General features: G+C 36.2%; 2 protein-coding genes across 7 annotated transcripts; both read right to left on the bottom strand.

Annotated features, from left to right (window-relative positions):
- Nucleotides 1–998: 998 nt before the first annotated feature.
- Nucleotides 999–8098, bottom strand: LOC135834509 (uncharacterized). Of its 4 annotated transcripts, none has more exons than XM_065348433.1 (7): nucleotides 7844–8098; nucleotides 6965–7126; nucleotides 6690–6887; nucleotides 6548–6611; nucleotides 2040–2248; nucleotides 1604–1772; nucleotides 999–1511 (listed from the first exon to the last, which is right to left on the bottom strand). In XM_065348433.1, the coding sequence occupies exons 3-7, from the start codon at nucleotides 6768–6770 to the stop codon at nucleotides 1354–1356; spliced, it is 681 nt and encodes a 226-aa protein (XP_065204505.1). In that variant the 5' UTR covers nucleotides 6771–6887; nucleotides 6965–7126; nucleotides 7844–8098; the 3' UTR covers nucleotides 999–1353. The 4 variants fall into 4 exon arrangements, with proteins under 4 accessions (XP_065204505.1, XP_065204506.1, XP_065204507.1 ...); XM_065348434.1 differs by having other exon boundaries at nucleotides 6965–7073; XM_065348435.1 differs by having other exon boundaries at nucleotides 6965–7065.
- A 4036-nt stretch (nucleotides 8099–12134) lies between these two features.
- LOC135834507 (uncharacterized) lies at nucleotides 12135–18622 on the bottom strand. 3 transcript variants are annotated; one of them, XM_065348430.1, is made up of 6 exons: nucleotides 18349–18622; nucleotides 17794–18000; nucleotides 17641–17704; nucleotides 17360–17541; nucleotides 12736–12907; nucleotides 12135–12644 (listed from the first exon to the last, which is right to left on the bottom strand). In XM_065348430.1, exons 2-6 carry the CDS (start codon nucleotides 17872–17874, stop codon nucleotides 12364–12366), a joined length of 780 nt encoding a protein of 259 aa, XP_065204502.1. In that variant the 5' UTR covers nucleotides 17875–18000; nucleotides 18349–18622; the 3' UTR covers nucleotides 12135–12363. The 3 variants fall into 3 exon arrangements, with proteins under 3 accessions (XP_065204502.1, XP_065204504.1, XP_065204503.1); XM_065348432.1 differs by having other exon boundaries at nucleotides 17426–17541; nucleotides 18349–18619; XM_065348431.1 differs by lacking the exon at nucleotides 18349–18622 and adding an exon at nucleotides 18086–18329.
- Nucleotides 18623–19790: the final 1168 nt, after the last annotated feature.

The raw sequence follows: 19790 nt of genomic DNA, 5'->3' as shown, positions 1-19790 counted from the left end.
CTCGTGCAAAAGTCCGCCGATTTTCCATGAAATTATTCAGCATCGATCTAGTCAGAGTTTCAAATAAGTACATATAATTCAATTTAAGACTTGGTCATTTTTCCCAAAACACAGGTTGTGTAGCCTCAGGAGCGAAAAACCACGATTTTTTTTTCAAAAATGCCACTATTTTGAGGGACCAAATTTCCCCTCCAGGGGTACCTTCGGAGCCAGAATTTTTCTGAGTAATTTTCAACTCGAAATTGAATTTTATGCTGAATTATGTCAAAATCCGTCAACTTTTGAAAGACTAGAAAATATTTTCTTTTCAAATATGTACCTATACTAGGTACCTATTTCTAATCCTTTCATTTTCAATGTTGATCAAAAATTCATAATCACAAAATTTGTTTATTTTCCAAACTACTACCCATTCCCAAGGTGAAAAATACGTTTTTTGCGATTCTGTCTTTTAAAATATTTCTAGCCCCTTCAATTTTAAAACTAGGCAAAAATTGATGATGACAAATTTTGTTCATTTTGCAAAATGGTAGGTGCATCCCATGGTCAAAAATAAGCTTATCTCGATTTTTTTCTCTTAAAATATTTCTAACCACTACAATTAAAGTAGGGCGAAAATTCATAATGACAAAATTTGTTTATTTTCCAAAGTATTACCCATTTCCAAGGTGAAAAATACGTTTTTCTCGATTTTTCTCCTGAAGCTCGGTTGCCCCTTAAATTTCAAAGATAGGCAACTTGTCCATCTAACGGTTTTTTTCTAATTCGTACCCGCAGTTATATCCAAATCTGAAGTTTTGAAATCTACTTGCCTGACACCCTGCATTGGTACCTAATATTTCAGCATGTTGATTCGATTTGAGGTAGTTTCAAGCCATTTTCGAGTCTCCAGCTGCATTTTTGGGTTTACACTTCCTTTTTTTAAAAAATGAAATCGCTGTTTTTTAAAACGATCAAGTAACTTATAAACTTTAGAAAAATTGCACAGCCAATTGCAAATTACAAATATATTGGGGATTTTGTACATAATTAATCAATATCAAATACTCGTAAGCATAGGTATCAGTTCATTGCCTCACTCATCTAACAATACAAAAATTATAAAAATATTCAAATATAGGAACTTAATATTGTAGGTTAACTTAAAAATTTTCAAAAAAAAACATCAATAAAGAAAATTCCCTTCCGCATTTATGATAATTGCAGTATACTATAAGGCATAAGAATAAGACCTGAGATGACAGTGGAACACAAGAAGCAGTATCAATCGATTTGGATCACGGTTTGAGGAAATTGGGTGGATACTTCCAAAAAGTGGATAAGAGGTTGATGGGTTCATAAGGAAATTGTATACTAAGTAGAAGGAGACGAATCTGGTGAAGTGTGGTCATTCCGGCTGGGAGCTGATTCAGGTACGGTTGGTGATGGTGCCAATGTAACTCTTCTGCCGGCTTTTCTTTTTAGTTCGATATAGTAACTGTATATAATCCAGCACAGATAGAAATGGAGTGCTGAAAAGATTCACATTCGCGGATGAGAAAAAATGTCGAAGCAAATCAGCTGATAGAGAATGATACGAATTATTAACATCTAATTCACCTACCAAATAATATTGGGAACAGTATTTCGTGGAGCATGTCAGTTGTAAATATGCTTTTACCTTCCGAATAACGCATATAATACATATAGCCATAACGTACTGTTGCAAAAGCGTATATATAGATCATAAGCTGTTCGATCACCATCCATGGAAATAAGCAGCCAGGTGCGCTCTAAACAGACAAACATAGAGATAAGTAAGGTAAAGTACCAGTTATGGTGATATGTAGTTTTTTTTCCTAGCTTTCTGTAGAGCCCAAATTTTAACTTTTGAAAAATTTTATGATTTTGATGTAAAGTCAACATGCTACACAACATAATACAACATTTTTTTACCTAATGAAAAATCTGATCTTTGGCGACGATTTTAATTAAAAATTACCTTCTAGAAAAAATCTAAAAACATGCGGTCTACTATTCACAACAAACTCGTACTTTACCTTAGCTTCACAAACACAGTAGCATTGGTTCTTGGTGGAACTAGACCCTGATTGGCTCTGTTCGGTTTCTTCTGATGTGTAATTCACATGTCCTGTACATTCTCCAACCAGAGCAATGATCAACACTACTATCTGAATGATGTAATAACACCGTCTGTACTCGACGAAGTGATGCCCATCAGGAAGTTGGATGAAATTTTGACTGTCCACTGAAAAAATACACACATTAGGTACCTACAGTCTGTAGCCTTCCGAGAAGATATTAAGCCACTACCAGAAAAGGACAAAAACCCCGATCAAGACTGTATTTTTAAGATGTAATAGATACTTTTATTATTTTTTAGTTTGTAAGGGATGGTCAGTGCCGAACAATTGTAAATAGGCACCTTCCACCTCTTGTATATGTCCAAATGTTTGTAAATAGGGTTTCAGGTGTAATCTAGTTTGTCTATAGGTATGGCCCGTAAAAATTTAGATGTAAATAATTTTCTCATTATTTTGTATACATATTTTTACTTTTTATTTTTATTTTCCCAAAAAATCAAAACTATAACCCAGAAGTCAAGTTTTTGAAGACAACCTGGATCAAGATGATTAAAATTGTATATAATAGCATTACTTTAGTATAGAAAATACAATAGCAATCTTTCCCTGTGGGCGGTCAGTGAGAAGCCAGTAGCAAGTGCACTGACCACCCCACAAATATCCCAATGTATCTCGTGGCCTTTTAGCTAGGGGCCCCAACTTGTTGGGCCCACCCGTAGGCGAAATTTCTCCCCCTTCGCACGTCACCCCGAGATGGGTTGGGGGCCCGGTTTGCCGTTAGACAGGTACGCGTGAATAACGACTCCTGGAACATGGCAGGAATCAAGCCTTAGGCAACCGCCTAGAGGGTTGGGTCAGGGTGGACAATCTGTCTCACCCGCCCCTCAATTCCCCTTCCCGTCCCTCGTCTTAATCTTAGGGTGAAGGTATAGCTTAAACTTAGAATAGTGAATAATAGTCAATATTAGTAACCTTAAGATTAAGATTTTTTTTTCTTTAATATTTTTTAAGCAATAAACGGCAAATCATGATAAAGCTATGAAATTTGGTATGATGAACAAGGACACCAGAAGGAAATTTTTGAGCCTGGGAGCCAATCGCCAAGTCCCATAGGAAGGGAAGGAGGGTGATTTGGGGGGGGTGGGTTCGATCCCCATTTTTCAAAATGGGGCTATCGGCGCGATATTGGTATCAATTCCATATGATTGAACCTCGCTGAGTTCGAAAATACCATTACTGTCAAAATCTGAGGAAGAGACATGCTTCAAATTTGAGATTTTCTGAGTGAAGTTTTTGCATTTTTCTCAAAAATACCCCAAAATTACAGTTTTTCAACCCTAGACGATACGCTGACCTTCCATCGACATTTTTATGGTCATTTTCGGGTTCTACAGGTCAATTACAATGCGAATCGACCATCAATACTTTCGCATACCACTACCGCGAGTGCACAGAGGGGTCAAAAGGGGTTAAAAATTGACAGTTTTTCGACATTTTCTTACAAAAATCACGGTTTTTGAACTGTGCACCGGATACAATTGGCGGAAGAAGGTTCTAATGGTGATTTTCGAATTCTACAGATCAAATACTATCGAATAAGGCTCAGAGGCACTTTTTACACCCCTCCTGGAAGATAGTAGAGGGGGTCAAATTTGACTCTCATCTTGCTTAATATGTTGAATTAATTTTAGAAATGTATATAATTAATATAAGTATACATTTGCTTACCATCGTGATGATAATGTTTGCATCGATGTTTTTCGTGCCACCGAAACCAAATTTTTAATTATTTTTTCGATTCCAGCCACTGGGGGGGGGCATATGAGGGGTGGGTCCATTTTTCACGAAAAATCGACATGTATATCAAAATGTAGGTTTTTGCGGGCGCTGATTTCAAAAATGCTATCGATTTTTCATTTTAGTGCAACCCAAGGGGATGATACTGCGTTCAAGGGGTGGGATGAAATTTTTCACAAAAAATCAACTTGTATATCAAAATGTAAGTTTTCGAGGATGCTGATTTTAAAAATTCTATCGATTTTTCATTTGGGTCAAAACTAAGTGGATGATACTCCATTCAAGGGGTGGGGGATGAAATTTTTCACAAAAAATCGACTTGTATATCAAAATGTAGGTTTTCGAAGACGCTGATTTCAAAAATGCTATTGATTTTTTATTGATTCCGAGCCAAGGAACATTTTTTTATGGTAGTCGGCACCTTATAAAGAAATATAAAATTTATTTTTTTCAAGTAACAACAGTTTTACAAAAAATAGTCCCGATAGTTGAAAAATTAAGATTGCACTATGTCGTAAGGTCGATTTAAAATAAATTGAAAGTTTGCTTAAAAAACGTGATTTTTTGATTTGAATCATGAATTAAAGTCTTGACTGGTGAACTTGACCTATTTGACCTCTATTTCTACGTATTCCGTTGATAAAAATCACACTCATAGCAAAAAATTAAAATTCGTTTATTTTTTCAATTCACTCAGAATTTTGATTTTTTTGGGATGAGTTTATTTCATGGAGTGAAGAGGGTTTTTCAACTTTTTCAACGGATACGTAAAAATAATGGTCAAATGGGTCAACTTCACCAGTCAAAACTTCTATTCATGATTCAAATCGAAAAAACGCGTTTTTTTGCAAACTTTCAATTTTTTTCAATCGACCTTACGACATAGCGCAATCTTAATTTTTTAACTATCGGGACGCGGTTATCGATTAATCCACTGCTGAAATGGATGATATTGTTCACTGAAAACTTTGACACCCCTCAGTAGCCTTTAAAAAAAGGCTAGAGAGTTGCGATTTGGGCCATTGGTCATCCCTTCGGTAGGTCTTTCCACTGGAAAAATTTCAAAAAAATTTACGTGGAATGGCCCTTTTGTAAATTAAAAAGGTAATGTCTTTGACAAATTAAAATTTTTTTCAACACTTTTTCCATCTTTATTATTTTTTTAGGGGGATGCCGCTTGAAATTTCCATCACTGCTAGCTGGCTACCAAATGAGTGTGTGGAGAATTTTATTTTATTTTTTGTAAAACTGTTGTTACTTGAAAAAAATAAATTTTATATTTCTTTGTAAGGTGCCGACTAATCATAAAAAAATGTAAGACAGGGTAGATCTTTAAAGTTTTTGAAGGTGGTTGTTTAGAATCTTCCTTGGCTCGGAACCAATAAAAAATCAATATCATTTTTGAAATCAGCGTCTTCGAAAACCTACATTTTGATATACAAGTCGATTTTTTGTGAAAAATTTCATTCCCCACCCCTTGAATGCAGTATCATACCCTTGGTTTGGACCCAAATGAAAAATCGATAGCATTTTTGAAATCAGCGTCCTTCAAAACTTAAATTTTGATATACTTACAAGTCGATTTTTTGTGAAAAATGTCATCCCCACCCCTTGAACGCAGTATCATCCCCTTGGGTTGCACCAAAATGAAAAATCGATAGCATTTTTGAAATCAGCGCCCTCAAAAACCTACATTTTGATATACATGTCGATTTTTCGTGAAAAATGGATCCACCCCTCATATGGTGCCCCCCCACCCGTGGCTGGAATCGAAAAAATAATTGAAAATTTGGGTTCGGCGGCACGAAAAACATCGATACACTCATTATTATTACGATGGTAAGCAAATGTATACTTATATTAATTACATTTCTAAAATTAATTCAACATAAGCAAAATGAGAGTCAAATTTGACCCCCTCTACTATCTTCCAGGAGGGGTGTAAAAAGTGCCTCTGAGCCTTATTCGATAGTATTTGATCTGTAGAATTCGAAAATCACCATTAGAACCTTCTTCCGCCAATTGTATCCGGTGCACAGTTCAAAAACCGTGATTTTTGTAAGAAAATTCCGAAAAACTGCCAATTTTTAACCCCTTTTGACCCCTCTGTGCACCCGCGGTAGAGGTATGCGAAAGTATTGATGGTCGATTCGCATTGTAATTGACCTGTAGAATCCGAAAATGACCATAAAAATGCCGATGGAAGGTCAGCGTGTCGTCTAGGGTTGAAAAACTGTAATTTTGGGGTATTTTTGAGAAAAATGCAAAAACTTTACTCAGAAAATCTCAAATTTGAGGCATGCCTCTTCCTCAGATTTTGAAAGTAATGGTATTTTCGAACTCAGCGGGGTTCAATCATATGGAATTGATACCAATATCGCGCCGATAGCCCCATTTTGAAAAATGGGGGTTGAACCCCCCCCCCAATCACCCTCCTTCCCTTCCTATGGGACTTGGCGATTGGCTCCCAGACTCAAAAATTTCCTTTTGGTGTACTTGTTCATCATACCAAATTTCATAGCTTTATCATGATTTGCCGCTTACTTACAGTTTGCCACTGAACTACTTAGTGTGTCCGAGGTTTTTTACAAAAAAAAAAAAAACTAGCTAACTTAGTATTTTTAGTCGTTGAATTTAAGATGAATAAAAAAATGAATTGTACTCACAAATTTCTAAGACGAAAGGTGGACTTTTGCTTTCATCAAAAAAGTACCAGCCTATGTTCCATAACTGCAATGAAGATTTCAATAATTTATTCAACTCGATACATATTTTTAAACACAAGAGAAATTATTCATAACCACTTACTAAGCTAATGCCCCAAATGAAGCTTACTCCAGATCTCAACGGATAGGAACAGAACGCTTGTTTCAATGTTGGAATACCCATGTTCAACGTCTATGTGCCTGCTATACCCACTGAAGTAATACGAGTATGTAAATAAATAATATGACTCAGTGCACCTAATGTCACATCAATAGGAACTTGGTAGGTACGCGATACGAGCTAGAAAAGAGATCATGATTGAACATAAACAATTATGCACTTTCAATTGGTAAACTTGATTATATAAATGTTTTTACTCTTTCAACTCAGTAAATCGACGCTTAATTGTGGTAGAGAAATTCATCAAATCATCGATTTCGATACAAATTGTTCGACGTAGGCTATATGTAAATAATCACTAGGCAACTGCATTATATTTGTGTTCGAGTTGAAAATTGGCTTAATCGATACTTTAGATCCTAGAACAAAAAACAGAGTGGGGTTTTCAAATTTGAGTTGTTTTTGTTGTCAGGATTGTCAAAGTTACGAAAATGGCTGTTTTTGCCCTACTTCACGAGTTTGTAGCGACATCGGTGTTGTTTTGCGAAAAAAAAACAAGATCATTTTCGGATTCTACGCACTTTTTCAAGTAAACTACTTTCCCCGATTTTTGATTTTCGAAGTTTCAAGGGCATAAGATTAATTTTTCTAAATACCTACGAAAAATTCAATTTGAACTCCGGCCGAACACGGGTCCGCGCCACGGTTACGTGGTGGAGTAACGCCAGCGTCGCGCGCTCCGAGTTTCAAAATATTTGTACAAATAAAAATCTTTCGTATGTGCTTTAAACTTCAAAAATCAAAAATCTGGGAAAGTAGTTTACTTAAAAAAAGTGAGCAGAATCCAAAATCGACCTTGGTTTTTTTCACAAAACAATACTGATGTCGCTACAAACTCGTGAAATAGGGCAGAAACGGCTATTTTCGCAACTTTGACAGTCTCTCCTGACCACAAAAACAACTCAAATTTTAAGAACCCCACTCTGGTTTTTGTTTTAGGGTCTAAATTATCGATTAAGCCTATTTTCAACCCAAACACTACAAAAAGTCTGCTCATTTGAAGTAGAAACTCTGCGGTAAAATAGAAGTAAATAATTCAGTGAATAAGTACTTATCCAAATCTGTGTACTACTTACCTACTCTAGCATTGAAATTTCTTAATAAGAAGGTAATTCTTAAACCATATCGAACATAAGCGAAGTATTATCAACGTTCAACGCGCAACTGACAACTATGATAAGAAGTTGCTGGATCATTTGCTGGAATCGTCAACTAAAACGCGCACGTTCAACCAGAACAAATCATTTTGATTTGGTTGAGAGTTGCGAGTTGAGAGTTGAACGTTGACGCTTCAAGTAGAGGCGCACTAAGACGAACTGCTACTGTGCTTCTAGCGTCTAGCTTATGCGGGAGAGCATATGTTCGGACAATATACAAGGATGCATAGGGTGGAATCTGGAAGTATTCGGGGGTGAAGGAAGTCGGGGGAAAAACATAATATAGCGGTTCGGGAACGATGAATTTAGGGTACAAAGAGAGAAAACGTGCGATGTACTCGTAGGATAGAAAGGGACAGATGGGACAGATGACTAATTCGCTGGAACACTAGTCCACAGTCCCAACACAAAAAAGTGCAGTAGAAACCAAAAACAGCTGGCTTTTTTGGGAAACAAACAAATAAGAAATCTTTCTGAGTACCTCGTACATTCGAATGGACATTTTGGATTTTTATTTGCTTGGCACAATACGGAGCTAGAGCCTCAAAACCCCCATTTTTCAAAATTGGTGGGGACAACATTATTTTTTTTTGATTTGGTAGAGGACACTCTTCTTGTGAGTATAGATAAATTTATATTGGTTTTTTCGGTGGGCTTCTATTTACCTGAAATAATGGTTCTCAAAAATTCAAAATTCACCAAAAATCGAAAAATTCTTTTCAGTGCCTTTCCGAAATGTTGACTGATGACTTTTTTCGGGCTGTTTCAACTTTGAGTGAGTTTGAGATCCCGTAAATATTTTGTTGTGTAGTCCTATCCTTTGATTACAAAATGACTCCTCATTTTTCAAATTTGGTTCAAAAACTTAGGCTCCAAAATTTTTTTCTGAACCATATTTTTGTTTCACTTGACCCAATGATGTGTTCAAGTGGAACGAAGAGTTTCTCATTACAAAATAATAGAAAATTAACGTACAATTCTGAATTTTTAATATGTTTTTCGCCACAGCGGGAGCTCTAATTTGATATTTTTACAAGTTTTTCTATGGTGAAAAATAATGTAGACAGGAAGATCCGAAATTAGCATTTTTAGGCAATTTTTGATATCACAAATGCTCGTGTCAAGAGAAAACTATTGAACCCCTATAGAAGTCCAATTTTGTACAGTGATGTAAATTAGCGAGTTATTTCGAAATATGTACAGTATGACACAAAAGTAGTGCTCGGTGGCTTCTATTTCTACGTAGAAAGAGCTAGTGAGATGAATGAAGCGGAGCGGCGTTCAGTAGGGAAAAATAAAGGCTTTCAAAAGCGACCTTGAAAATTTCATGCCCATGCACAGGGTGTCCACAAATTGAAAACCCGGTTTGGTCAAAAAATACAAACTGGTTTTTATTGGCGCAATGTATTCTACACACTAAGGCGACAAAAACGTGATATTTTTTTAAAACCGTTTCATTCATTTGCAACCAGTTAACAAAAAATACCCAAAAATTGTAGATAGAGAAAAAAGCTTGGAACAAAAGTTGTTGAGCGTGAAAAATTGAAACATTTTTGCTGATCAGATTTTGGAACCGGTTCATTAATTTGCAACCAGTTATCAAAAATTACCTAAAAATTGAAGATAGTTAAAAAAGTTTGAAAATAAGTTGTAGAGTGTGAAAAATTTAACCATTTTTGCTGATCAGATTTTAAAACCAGTTCATTAATTCGCAGCGCAAGCCATCAAAAGTTACCTGGTTACAAATTAATTAGCCATTTACAAAATCCAATCAGCAAAAATAGTTCAATTTTTTACGCTCTACAACTTTTGTTTGAAGATTTTTTCTCTATCTTCTGTGATATACTACTATGCCGTACGTGGTATGTATAGGGCTCGCCCACATGGTAACACTGCGTTGCACTAAGGCAACACTGCGTTGTATTCTCGTCAGCTAGCCATACGAGCCAAGCGACGAGAGTACAGAACGCCAGTAACTTGTCCGAGTCGACGCGGGTATGTTATTCACGGTTAATGGGTTAATGCAGCTCCGGCTGTTTGCATTTAATTATAAGTTTTTACTCTCGAGTGTTAAGTGTTATGTTTAGTGCTTTAGTTTTAGTTAGTTATTAGTGAAACCATTTAATAGACGAGAAGGAGTGATGATCTACTCGTCGCCATTCTGGGTAAGTACTTGCACATGTCAGTGTGAATAAGTTAGATCTCCTTGCCAGAGGAGATCACTTATCCAAACCTACACCAACGTGTGTATTTAATTATAAGAAAGTGTCATGTTAACGAGTATATTTGCATATAAGATACAAATGTACTAAACCTGTAACGTGTTGTTAATATTGCACACATTAAATATTATTCTTGTGTATAACTTGTTATTATTTATGGTGTGTATGATCATTTGTTAAGAGTGTAAATGCAACCTTTTCCTACCCACGCCCTAGCCGAGCATGTGAGGTATTCCGGTGAGTATTTAGTAGAAATACTCTAAGGGATATTTCTAGGAAACAACACATAGCAATCACAATCGATAAGTACATCTACTGACCATGCTTAAGTCAATTTACCCTCTTACACTTCAATTTTTTGGTGATTGTCAAAAACTAGTTTCTAACTGCGAACCAATGAACCGGTTTCAAAATGTGATTGAACAGAAATGTGTGATTTTTCAAGCTTTGTTTCAAGCTATTTCTAGATCTCCAATTTTTAGGTAATTTCTGATAACTGGTTGCAAATTAATAAACCGGTTTCAAAATCTGATCAGCGAAAATGTTTCAATTTTTCACACTCTATAACTTTTGTTTTGGGTTTTTTTTTCTCTATCTCCAATTTTTAGATGATTGTATAGACAGATTGTCAAAAAACTGGTTGCTAAATGCGAATCAATGAATCGGTTTCAAAATGTGATTAGTTCACGCTCTACAACTTTTGTTTCTAACTTTTTTCTCTATCTACAATTTTTGAGTGTTTTTTGTCAACTGGTTGCAAATTAATGAAACGGTTTCAAAAAATTTATGCCATGTTTTTGTCGCCTTAGTGTGTAGAATACATTGGCCCAATAAAAACCGGTTTCAATTTTTTGACCAAACCGGTTTTTCAATTTGTGGACACCCTGTGCATGGGCATGAAATTTTCAAGGTCGATTTTGAAAGCCCTTATTTTTCTTTACTCTACACCACGCCGCTTCATCCATCTCGCTAGCTCTTTCCACTTAGAAATAAATGCCACCGAGCACTACTTTTGTGTCATACTGCATAGTGCCATTTTTCAAAAAAAAAAATCATTTTTGGCCTCCTTTTTCTTAATTCGAAAATTTCTTTCCCCTTTGAACCGCCCTTCCCCGAAAAAATTTTTTTTCGTTGTACCACAGAAAAGAGCCATTTACCTACATCATAATTATTTTACTATTACTGTGCAAAATCTCAAGCAAATCGGTTCTCATTTGGAGAGACTGTAGCCTTGTCAACGGAAATTTCAACATGAAAATTCATCGTCAATTAGTCGACAATTTGGGTGGGAGGGAATTTCTTTTCAAATGTTCGTCTACGCATTGGTAAAATATCTCAAAAATGCAGCAATTTTTTTTTTGTAGGTTTCTGATTGTATTTTTGCAATAATGCCAAACTTACAATTTTTTTTCTCAAAATGAAAAAAAAAATGCCAGTCCAATTTTTTGATATGTTATTCAATATAAAAAGGACTAAAACTGAGAATTTTTTCAGAATTTTTACACGACGAGATCATGGTTGTATTCAAATTTATAAGTTTTTAAATAGATTTTTTTAGGTTTTTGAAAGTGGCAACGCTGATTTTCAAAACTAGGCAAAAATTATTCATGATCACTAAATTTGTTCATTTTCCAAAGTAGATATTACCAATTCCCAAGGTCAAAAATACGTTTTTCTTAATTTCTGCTTCCAATGCTCAGTTGCTCCTTAAATTTAAAAGATAGGCAACTTGTCCATCTAACGTTTTTTCTAATTCCTACCCGGTTATATTTATCTAACATAAATCTGAAGTTTTGGCATCCACTCCCAAGATACCCTGCATTCGTACCTAATTTCCAGCATGTTGATTCAATTTGAAGTGGTTTCAAGCAGTTTTCGAGCCTCCAGCTGCATTTTTGATTTTGCACTTCGTTTTTCTAAAAAATTTAAATTGCTGATTTTTTAAAACGATCACGTACCTAACCTTACAGACTTTGGAAAAATTGTACTTCCAACTGCAAATTATATTGAGGATTTTGTACATTATTAATCAATGTCAAATAGGAATCAGTTCATTGTTTCACTCTAACAATAAAAATTATAAATAGGTATTCAAATGTAGGAACTTAACAGGTACCTAAAACTTATGAACAAAACAATTTACAAAAAAAGAAAACAACAATGATGAAATTTCTCCTTATTCGTGATAATTGCAGTAGATTTATAATCCATAGGACTTCATACTTGGGATGTCACTGATGACAGTGGAACACGAGCAGCAGTATCTACCGATTTGGGTTCAGTTTTGAGGAAATTAGGCGGATATTTCCAAAAAGTGGGCGTTATGGCGGCGGGATCATATGGAAATTGTATATGATGAGGAGACAAATGTGATGACGCGTGGTCATTCCGGCTGGTAGCTGATTCAGGTAAGGATGTTGTAACTGTTGAGCCGTCGTTTCCTTTTAATAGTTCGATGAATAAATTGTAGATGATCGAGCACAAATAGAAATGGAGTACTGAAAATATTCACATTCACGGATTAGAAAAAATGTGGAAGTAGATTAGCTGGTATAGAGAATGATACGAATTAATATCTAATTCACCTACCAGATAGTATTGGGAACAGCATTGCGTAGAGCATGTCGCTTGTAAGTACTATGCTTTTACTTTCCGAAAAACGCATATAATACATGTAGCCATAATGTATTGTTGCAAAAACATATATAAAGATCATAAGCTGTTCGCTCATGATCAGTGGATATAAACAGCGAGACGAGGTCTAAACAGAAAAACAGAGAAAAGTAGGGTTAAGTACCAGTTATGGTGATAGTTTTTTTCAAGCTTTTTGTAGAGCCCAAATTTAAAAACAAAAAACAAACATCAAAATTATCCACAACCCGAGTTAGGGGGTCCGGTTGCGGATAACGGCTGCTCTAAATAGTGCAAGACGAAATTTACTCGTAATGTTCTCAAAAATATGTAGAGGTGGTTATTTCATCTTAATGCTATACAAAAACCTCCGCAGTTATGAAAGATTACGTAGGGTCATTCCAAGCCAAATCGGCGGATGTTGTATTAGTTGATTAGGTAGGTATCAAGCAAAGACCCTTCGGCCAAAATTTTAGCTGCTGAAGTTCATGTGGTGGGGTCGAGAAACAGACATTTTTCGTATTCACAGAAAATATGAGAAAAAACAGTAAAAAATTCAGTTTTCTGACCAAACACCAACGGCCGAATCCGGCCAATGATGGTATGGATCGATTAGATAAATGTAGAAGACTTGGTAGGTACATGCTTTCAAATTTCGAAATTGGGTAGATATATTTGTAATTTATGTAAGTACGACTTCGACTTCTTAGATCTTGTGAGTAAGAAATGCGAGCCTCAAAGACAATTCTGACCTCCGTGGTACCCTTAGAACTCCATCTCATGGGTACCACGGGGGTGAAAATTGTTCTCCAGTGTTGATTTTTCATTCATATTTAGCGTCGTTCAATTTCAACCTCGAGCGGACCCTGGAGGGGGATCCAAATTTTTGGTACCCCCGATGGAGGGGTAAAATTTGATTTTTGAGGTAAAAAAAATCGAGTCGTCTGCTTAGACCCTCAAGAAAAGCTGTGCAAAATTTCTGCCCTCTAGGAGGCGTAGATCAAATTTAGGTTTTTTCAAGTTTTCAAAAAAATCAAGTCTGACAAGGGAACCTCTTGAGGTTTCACACTCCGATTTGAACGGGACCGCAATTTTTGGAAAGAGCATAGTCTAAAACCCCCAAAACTAAATTTTCAGCTGCCCAAGTTTATTTTTCGATTTTTGGCGAATTTTTGAAAATTCAAAATAGACTGTTTTTGGTGATTTGTGATCTGTCACGAGAAAACGAACTTGGTGTCCAAAAAATCGATATGTTTTTTATGGTGGATATTAGTAGTACTTAGGGTGCTGAGTACGACTGTGGGGGTTGAAACGTTCGCGAACGATTCTCTTGACCCTAAATTTGAGGTCAAAAAAATAGAGCAACTACAGTGAAAATTGAAAAAAAAATTTTTTGATTTTCTTGAAATGAATGTTCTGGGGAGTCGAAATACAAATTTTTGCTACAATCGGCCCACATTTGGAGGATTTGTGCCATATTTTGAAATTTGAGTAAGGCTTGAGTTGGAAAAATCAACTCTTTTCACCTTGAATAAATTTGTTAAGAAACGTGATAAATTTAATAATAATAACTTATTCTTTATTAATAATTCATACTCGGGTAGTTTTTGCAACATTTTTGGCAAAAAAATTGAAAAAATTGATTTTGGGAAATTTCGATTATTGGACTTGGCGACCTTCAATCTGATGATTCTGAAAAAAAAATATCGGGTAATGTTGGCACTCATGGGGGCCAAAAGTGGTGCAAGTTTCATGGACCTACAAATTTTAGATCACCTGATACATATAGACTCAAAACTTCAAATGCCCTTCCTGTAAAATTTACTTTTTTGGACACTAGGTTGGTTTTCTCGTGACAGATCACATTTATGTTTTTTTTTTTTTTTTTTTTTTTAAATACGCACTTGATCAATAAAAATGGTTAAAATAAGTCACAAAACGAATATTAATCACCCAAATCCAAATTTCACCATTTCCAGCCATTCTGGAGCCTCCAGCGCGATTTTTCAATTTCTCCAGAATTTTGAATTTGTTCCAGAAAGCATGAATATGCAGTTGGGCAGCTAAAAATCGATTTGTGTATTATACTCGACCTGTTTAACGAGTTTATCTATCTTTGAGCCGATTTTGAGAGTGACACCTGAAGAGTAGTTTTTTGACCAGCTTTTTTCAAAATTGAAAAATCCAAAAAATCAAAAGATGACCGTTTGAGAGGACATTGTTGAAATTTGCACGGATTACTGTATATCTTCAAGAACTGACCCCCGGAGTGCAAATTCTACCATTTCCAGCCGTTTTGGAGCAAGAGTGACACCTCAAAAAACCACTCTTGAGGTGTCACTCTCAAAATGGGCTCAAATGTGGATAAACTCGTTAAACAGGTCGAGTGTAGTATACAACTCGATTTTTAGCTGCCTTACTTCATATTCACTCCTTCTGGAGCAAATTCAAAATTCTGGAGAAATTGAAAAAATCGCGTTGGAGGCTCCGGAATGGCTGGAAATTGTGAAATTTGGATCGTGGGGGGGGGGTTAGTTACGGACAAAATACTGCGATTCGCGTGAATTTCGAAAATTTCCTCGTAAACAGGAAACTTTTGATTTTCTGAATATTTTTACTATGAAAAAAAAACTGTTCAAAAAACCGCTTTTGAGGTGTCACTCCCATAAACGGTTCAAAAGTGGATAAGCTTGTTAAACAGCTCGAGTATAACACACAACTCGATTTTTAGCTGCCTAACTTCATATTCACGCCTTCTGGAAGCAAATTCAAAATTCCGGAGAAATTGAAAAATCGCGCTGGAGGCTCCAGGATGTCTGGAAATGGTGAAATTTGGATTTGGGTGATTAATATTAGTTTTGGGACTTATTTTGACCATTTTTATTGATCAATTACGTACTTTAAAAAAAAACATAAATCGCCAAAAACAGTCAATTTTGAATTTTTAAAAATTCGCCAAAAATCGAAAAATGAACTTGGGCAGCTGAAAATTTGGTTTTGGGGGGTTTTAGACTATGCTCTTTCCAAAAATCGCGGTCCCGTTCAAATCGGAGAGTGGCACCTCAAGAGGTTCCGGCCTTGTAAGTTGGAGAGATTTCAGTCTATATTTTGGATGGTTGAAAAAAACTGAAAATTGGCAGAAGTGTCCCTCGGGGTTTAAATAGAAGGATTCTTTAATATGGACCTGGAGGGGAGGCATTAGTGAGGGCCGAAACAATTGGGGGTTCATTTGGAGGGGGTGCTAAATTCGATTTTTGAGGTGGAAAAAAATCGAGTCGTCTGCTCAGATCCTCAAGAACAGCTGGGCAAAATTTCAGCCTTCTGGGAGGCGTGGATCAAATTTCGAATTTTTTAAAATCTCGATAAATGGTGGAATGTTATATTTCAGAGGGGGGGGTAGAGGGTAACGGGTGGCAGCACAAACCAAGCACATAGATACATCCATTTTTCTGTTTTCAAACTTTCGTCTACCCCCTTTTTTAAAATTCATTTCTACCCCCCCCCCCCCCACAAATAAGCCCTCCATACCACAGGAAAGGGAGCAGCACAAACGAAAATATTTTCAGCACAAACCAGCACAAAGGTAGCACAAGCGATCGACACCATTTTGGACCCCTTAGCTAAAAGTGGGGAGCTCCCTTATTTACCCCCCCCCCCCTCCCCAGTTGTGACCAATACCTCAGGAAGAGGCAGCACAAACGAAAATCATTTCAGCACAAACGATTGAGACCTGTTTGGACCTCCTAGCTAAAAGTGGGGGGGCTCTCGTGTCTACGCCCCCCAACGTCTCTTCAAATACCTCGGGAAGGGTGGCAGCACAAACGAAAAACTTTTTAGCACAAACCAGCACAAACGTAGTACAAACGAATGGCATGTGCTTGAAGTCAATCCGTGGTGGTGGGGGCGTTTATACCGTCAATTCTCAGTAAAAAAAAAAAAAGCTGGTAAATCTTATAGGTTTAAAAGTGTCACTTTTGCTACAGTCTGAAAGGACCACTATTCGATGGAATGCTTTTCGTTATTCATTTTATTCGCGCCTTCGCGGTATTGAACGAGTAAAAAAATACCCATGTGTAGGTAAATTATTCCCTTGCCCAGCTAATTGAGTGTCCTTTAAGGCAGTTGACCGCTACTAAGTTTTCTTTATCACCCATATCCTGTTCTATATGAACAAGATATGGGTGATAAAGAAAACATCCTCGTAACCACGTACTGTTTCAGTTTGGCGCTAAATGAACGTCGATTACCCTCTCATAATACTAAAATTTGAAAAAAAAAAAGTTCAAAATTCTACACCACGTACAACCGGAGCAATTTGCAATCCATTTTGACCATTTTGTAGAATTTTGAGACCCCACAGCTCCGCCAAAAAAAAAATCGAAAAAATGTCCGGTTTGGGTCATTTGTCATCGTTTAATGACCTGTAAAAATGATCTGATTTTTAAAAAAGTCGAAGACACCTCGCGTAAAAATCTGCCAATTAGGTATGGAATGGCCCTTGTTTTTTTCAATTATTGAAAATTACCTTCTAAAAAAAAATTTCAAAACATGCATTTTTTACTATCCATAACTGGTACTTTACCTTAGGTTTAAAACTATACTCTACTAATTGGTTCCGTTGAGATTTTGTTATGATTTCCATACGTACTGTAAATATTCCAATCTGAGCTAAGATCAACACTACTATCTGAATGATGTAATAATACTGTCTGTACTCGGCGAAGTGATGCCCATCATGCAGTTGGAAGAAATTTTGACTGTCCACTGAAAAAATACACATCATTACAACCAAAAGTATAACCAAGTAGATACTTATTTTTAGTCGTTGAATTTAAGATAGGTAAAAAAATGAATTGTACTCACAAATTTCTAGGACGGAAGGTGGACTTTCGTTTTTATCAAAAAAGAACCAGCCTATGTTCCATAACTGCAATGACGATTTCAATAATTTATTCAACTCGATAAATTAGGCCTACATATTTTTAAACATTACAGAAATTATTAGTAACCACTTACTAAGCTAATGCCGCAAATGAGGTGGACTCCAGTTCTCAACGAACAGAAACAGAACGATTGTTTAAAAGTTGGAAAACACATGTTTAACGTACATATATGTATGTACCAGCTCTGCTATCCACTGAAGTAATACTCGTACATATACCTCAATATGACTCAGTGCACATGTGATAAATCACTTCAACAGGAACTAGGACGCGATACCAGCTAGAAAAAAAAAATCATGATTGAACTTTGAACATAAATAAAACTTTCAATTGGTAAATGTAATTAATTATATAAATGTTTTTACACTTTCAACTCAGTAAATATAAACACTTATTGTGGCTGAGAAAATCATCAAAACACCGATACAAATTTTTTGACGTAGTCTATAATTAGGTACACATGACATGACGTAGCAGCTGTACGTTGAACTAATCAGAATTTGTGGGAGAGATAAACGCCCTATCTTCAAATTTTTAAATCTATTTTTGAACATTTGAAGTAAAAACTCTGCGGTATAATAGAACTGAATAATTCAGTAAATAATATACAAGTCTGTGTACAACTTACCTACTCTAGCACTAGCAATGAAATTTCTGGGGCTACCAATGCCTAATTACTTTTGTAATAATTATGATTAGGTGGATTAGATTACGAAAGATAAATCGCGAAAATGAGACGATAATTTTAATAACGTTTATTGAAAAACCATATCGAACATAAGCGAAGTATAGTGTTTCAAGTGTTTGCTAACGAAGACGAACTACTAACTCACAACTGTAAAACTAGCATAGTCGCGAGAGCATATGTTCGAACCGCGGACAACGCAGGGATGAATAGAGTGGAATCTGGAGGAATTCGGGGGTGAAGGAAGTCGAGGGGTGAAACAGAAAGCGGTTCAGAAACGACGGGGGGGGGGTACAAGGTACAATGATAGAAAACATGCGCGTAGGATACGTAGGATAGAAGGGACAGAACTGACAGAAGACTGGTTCGATCGAACCTTTGACTATTTAGATAAAAATAATATTATAGTCAAAGGATCGAACACTGAGGTGTGATACGACCATTTCAAACGTCTCATCGCAACACAATGCTAGTTTGCTAGTATTATATGGCGAACAACACACTATGAGATGCAATGCAATGGGACGTTTCTCAGAAGGCTAATAACGTTTGTAGTCGATGTACGAAAGTCTGACTTTCGATTTTTTGCTCGCCTCTATAGGGAGCTGGAGCTTCAACACCCCACCCCCATTTTTAAAAATTGGTGGAGGACAATTTTTTTGATTTGGTAGATGACTCTCTCCTGAGTATAGATATACCTATTAATTTTTTGAGTGGGCTCTGGCACAATTGCGCTCCAGAACTATAATAAGGCAATTTTTTTCCAATTTTGGCACTTTTTCACACAGAAACGGCTCTGTGGAAGCTGTACGTCTTTCGGGACAAAAATACTCACCTTCATGATTGCATCCATTCATCCCACGCTGATAGAGACCAACTTTGTGAAAAACGGCCGGCACAATGGCCCGTTGTGAATTTTCAAAGTTACGCATCATCGAGGCCATTTCATCAAAAAAATAGGATGTATGACATATCGATAACGTGACCGTGCGACCTATCTAAATGGGTTAAAATTTCGCGAGAAAAACAAAAATCTCGATAAAAAAAATTTTTGAGCATCACCTACATGAAAATTTTGAGCAAAAAAATTGAATGAATCTTTTCTCAAGTATTTTCAGCTTGCTGTAATTTTGTGTAAAATACAAAGATTTGGATAGATTCTTATGAATGGCGTATCTCAACAATCTTATACCATTTTTAAGTAGGTACCTACATAATTTCAATGAAATACTTATGCCTCAAGATCGCTTCAGTTTCGTATAAAACCAACACAAATCTGAAACAATCATTATCACTATTTTTATATACATAGGTAATCAAGATAAGTACAAAATTGAAACCCCTATTTCGAGCCCATGGAAACCCCTCCCCCAATTTTGTGGCGA

Source organism: Planococcus citri, chromosome 2, assembly GCF_950023065.1.
Source record: "Planococcus citri chromosome 2, ihPlaCitr1.1, whole genome shotgun sequence".
Taxonomy (NCBI): domain Eukaryota; kingdom Metazoa; phylum Arthropoda; class Insecta; order Hemiptera; family Pseudococcidae; genus Planococcus; species Planococcus citri.
Note: the sequence above shows the minus strand (reverse complement) of the source record. Positions and strands in the feature narration are given on the sequence as shown.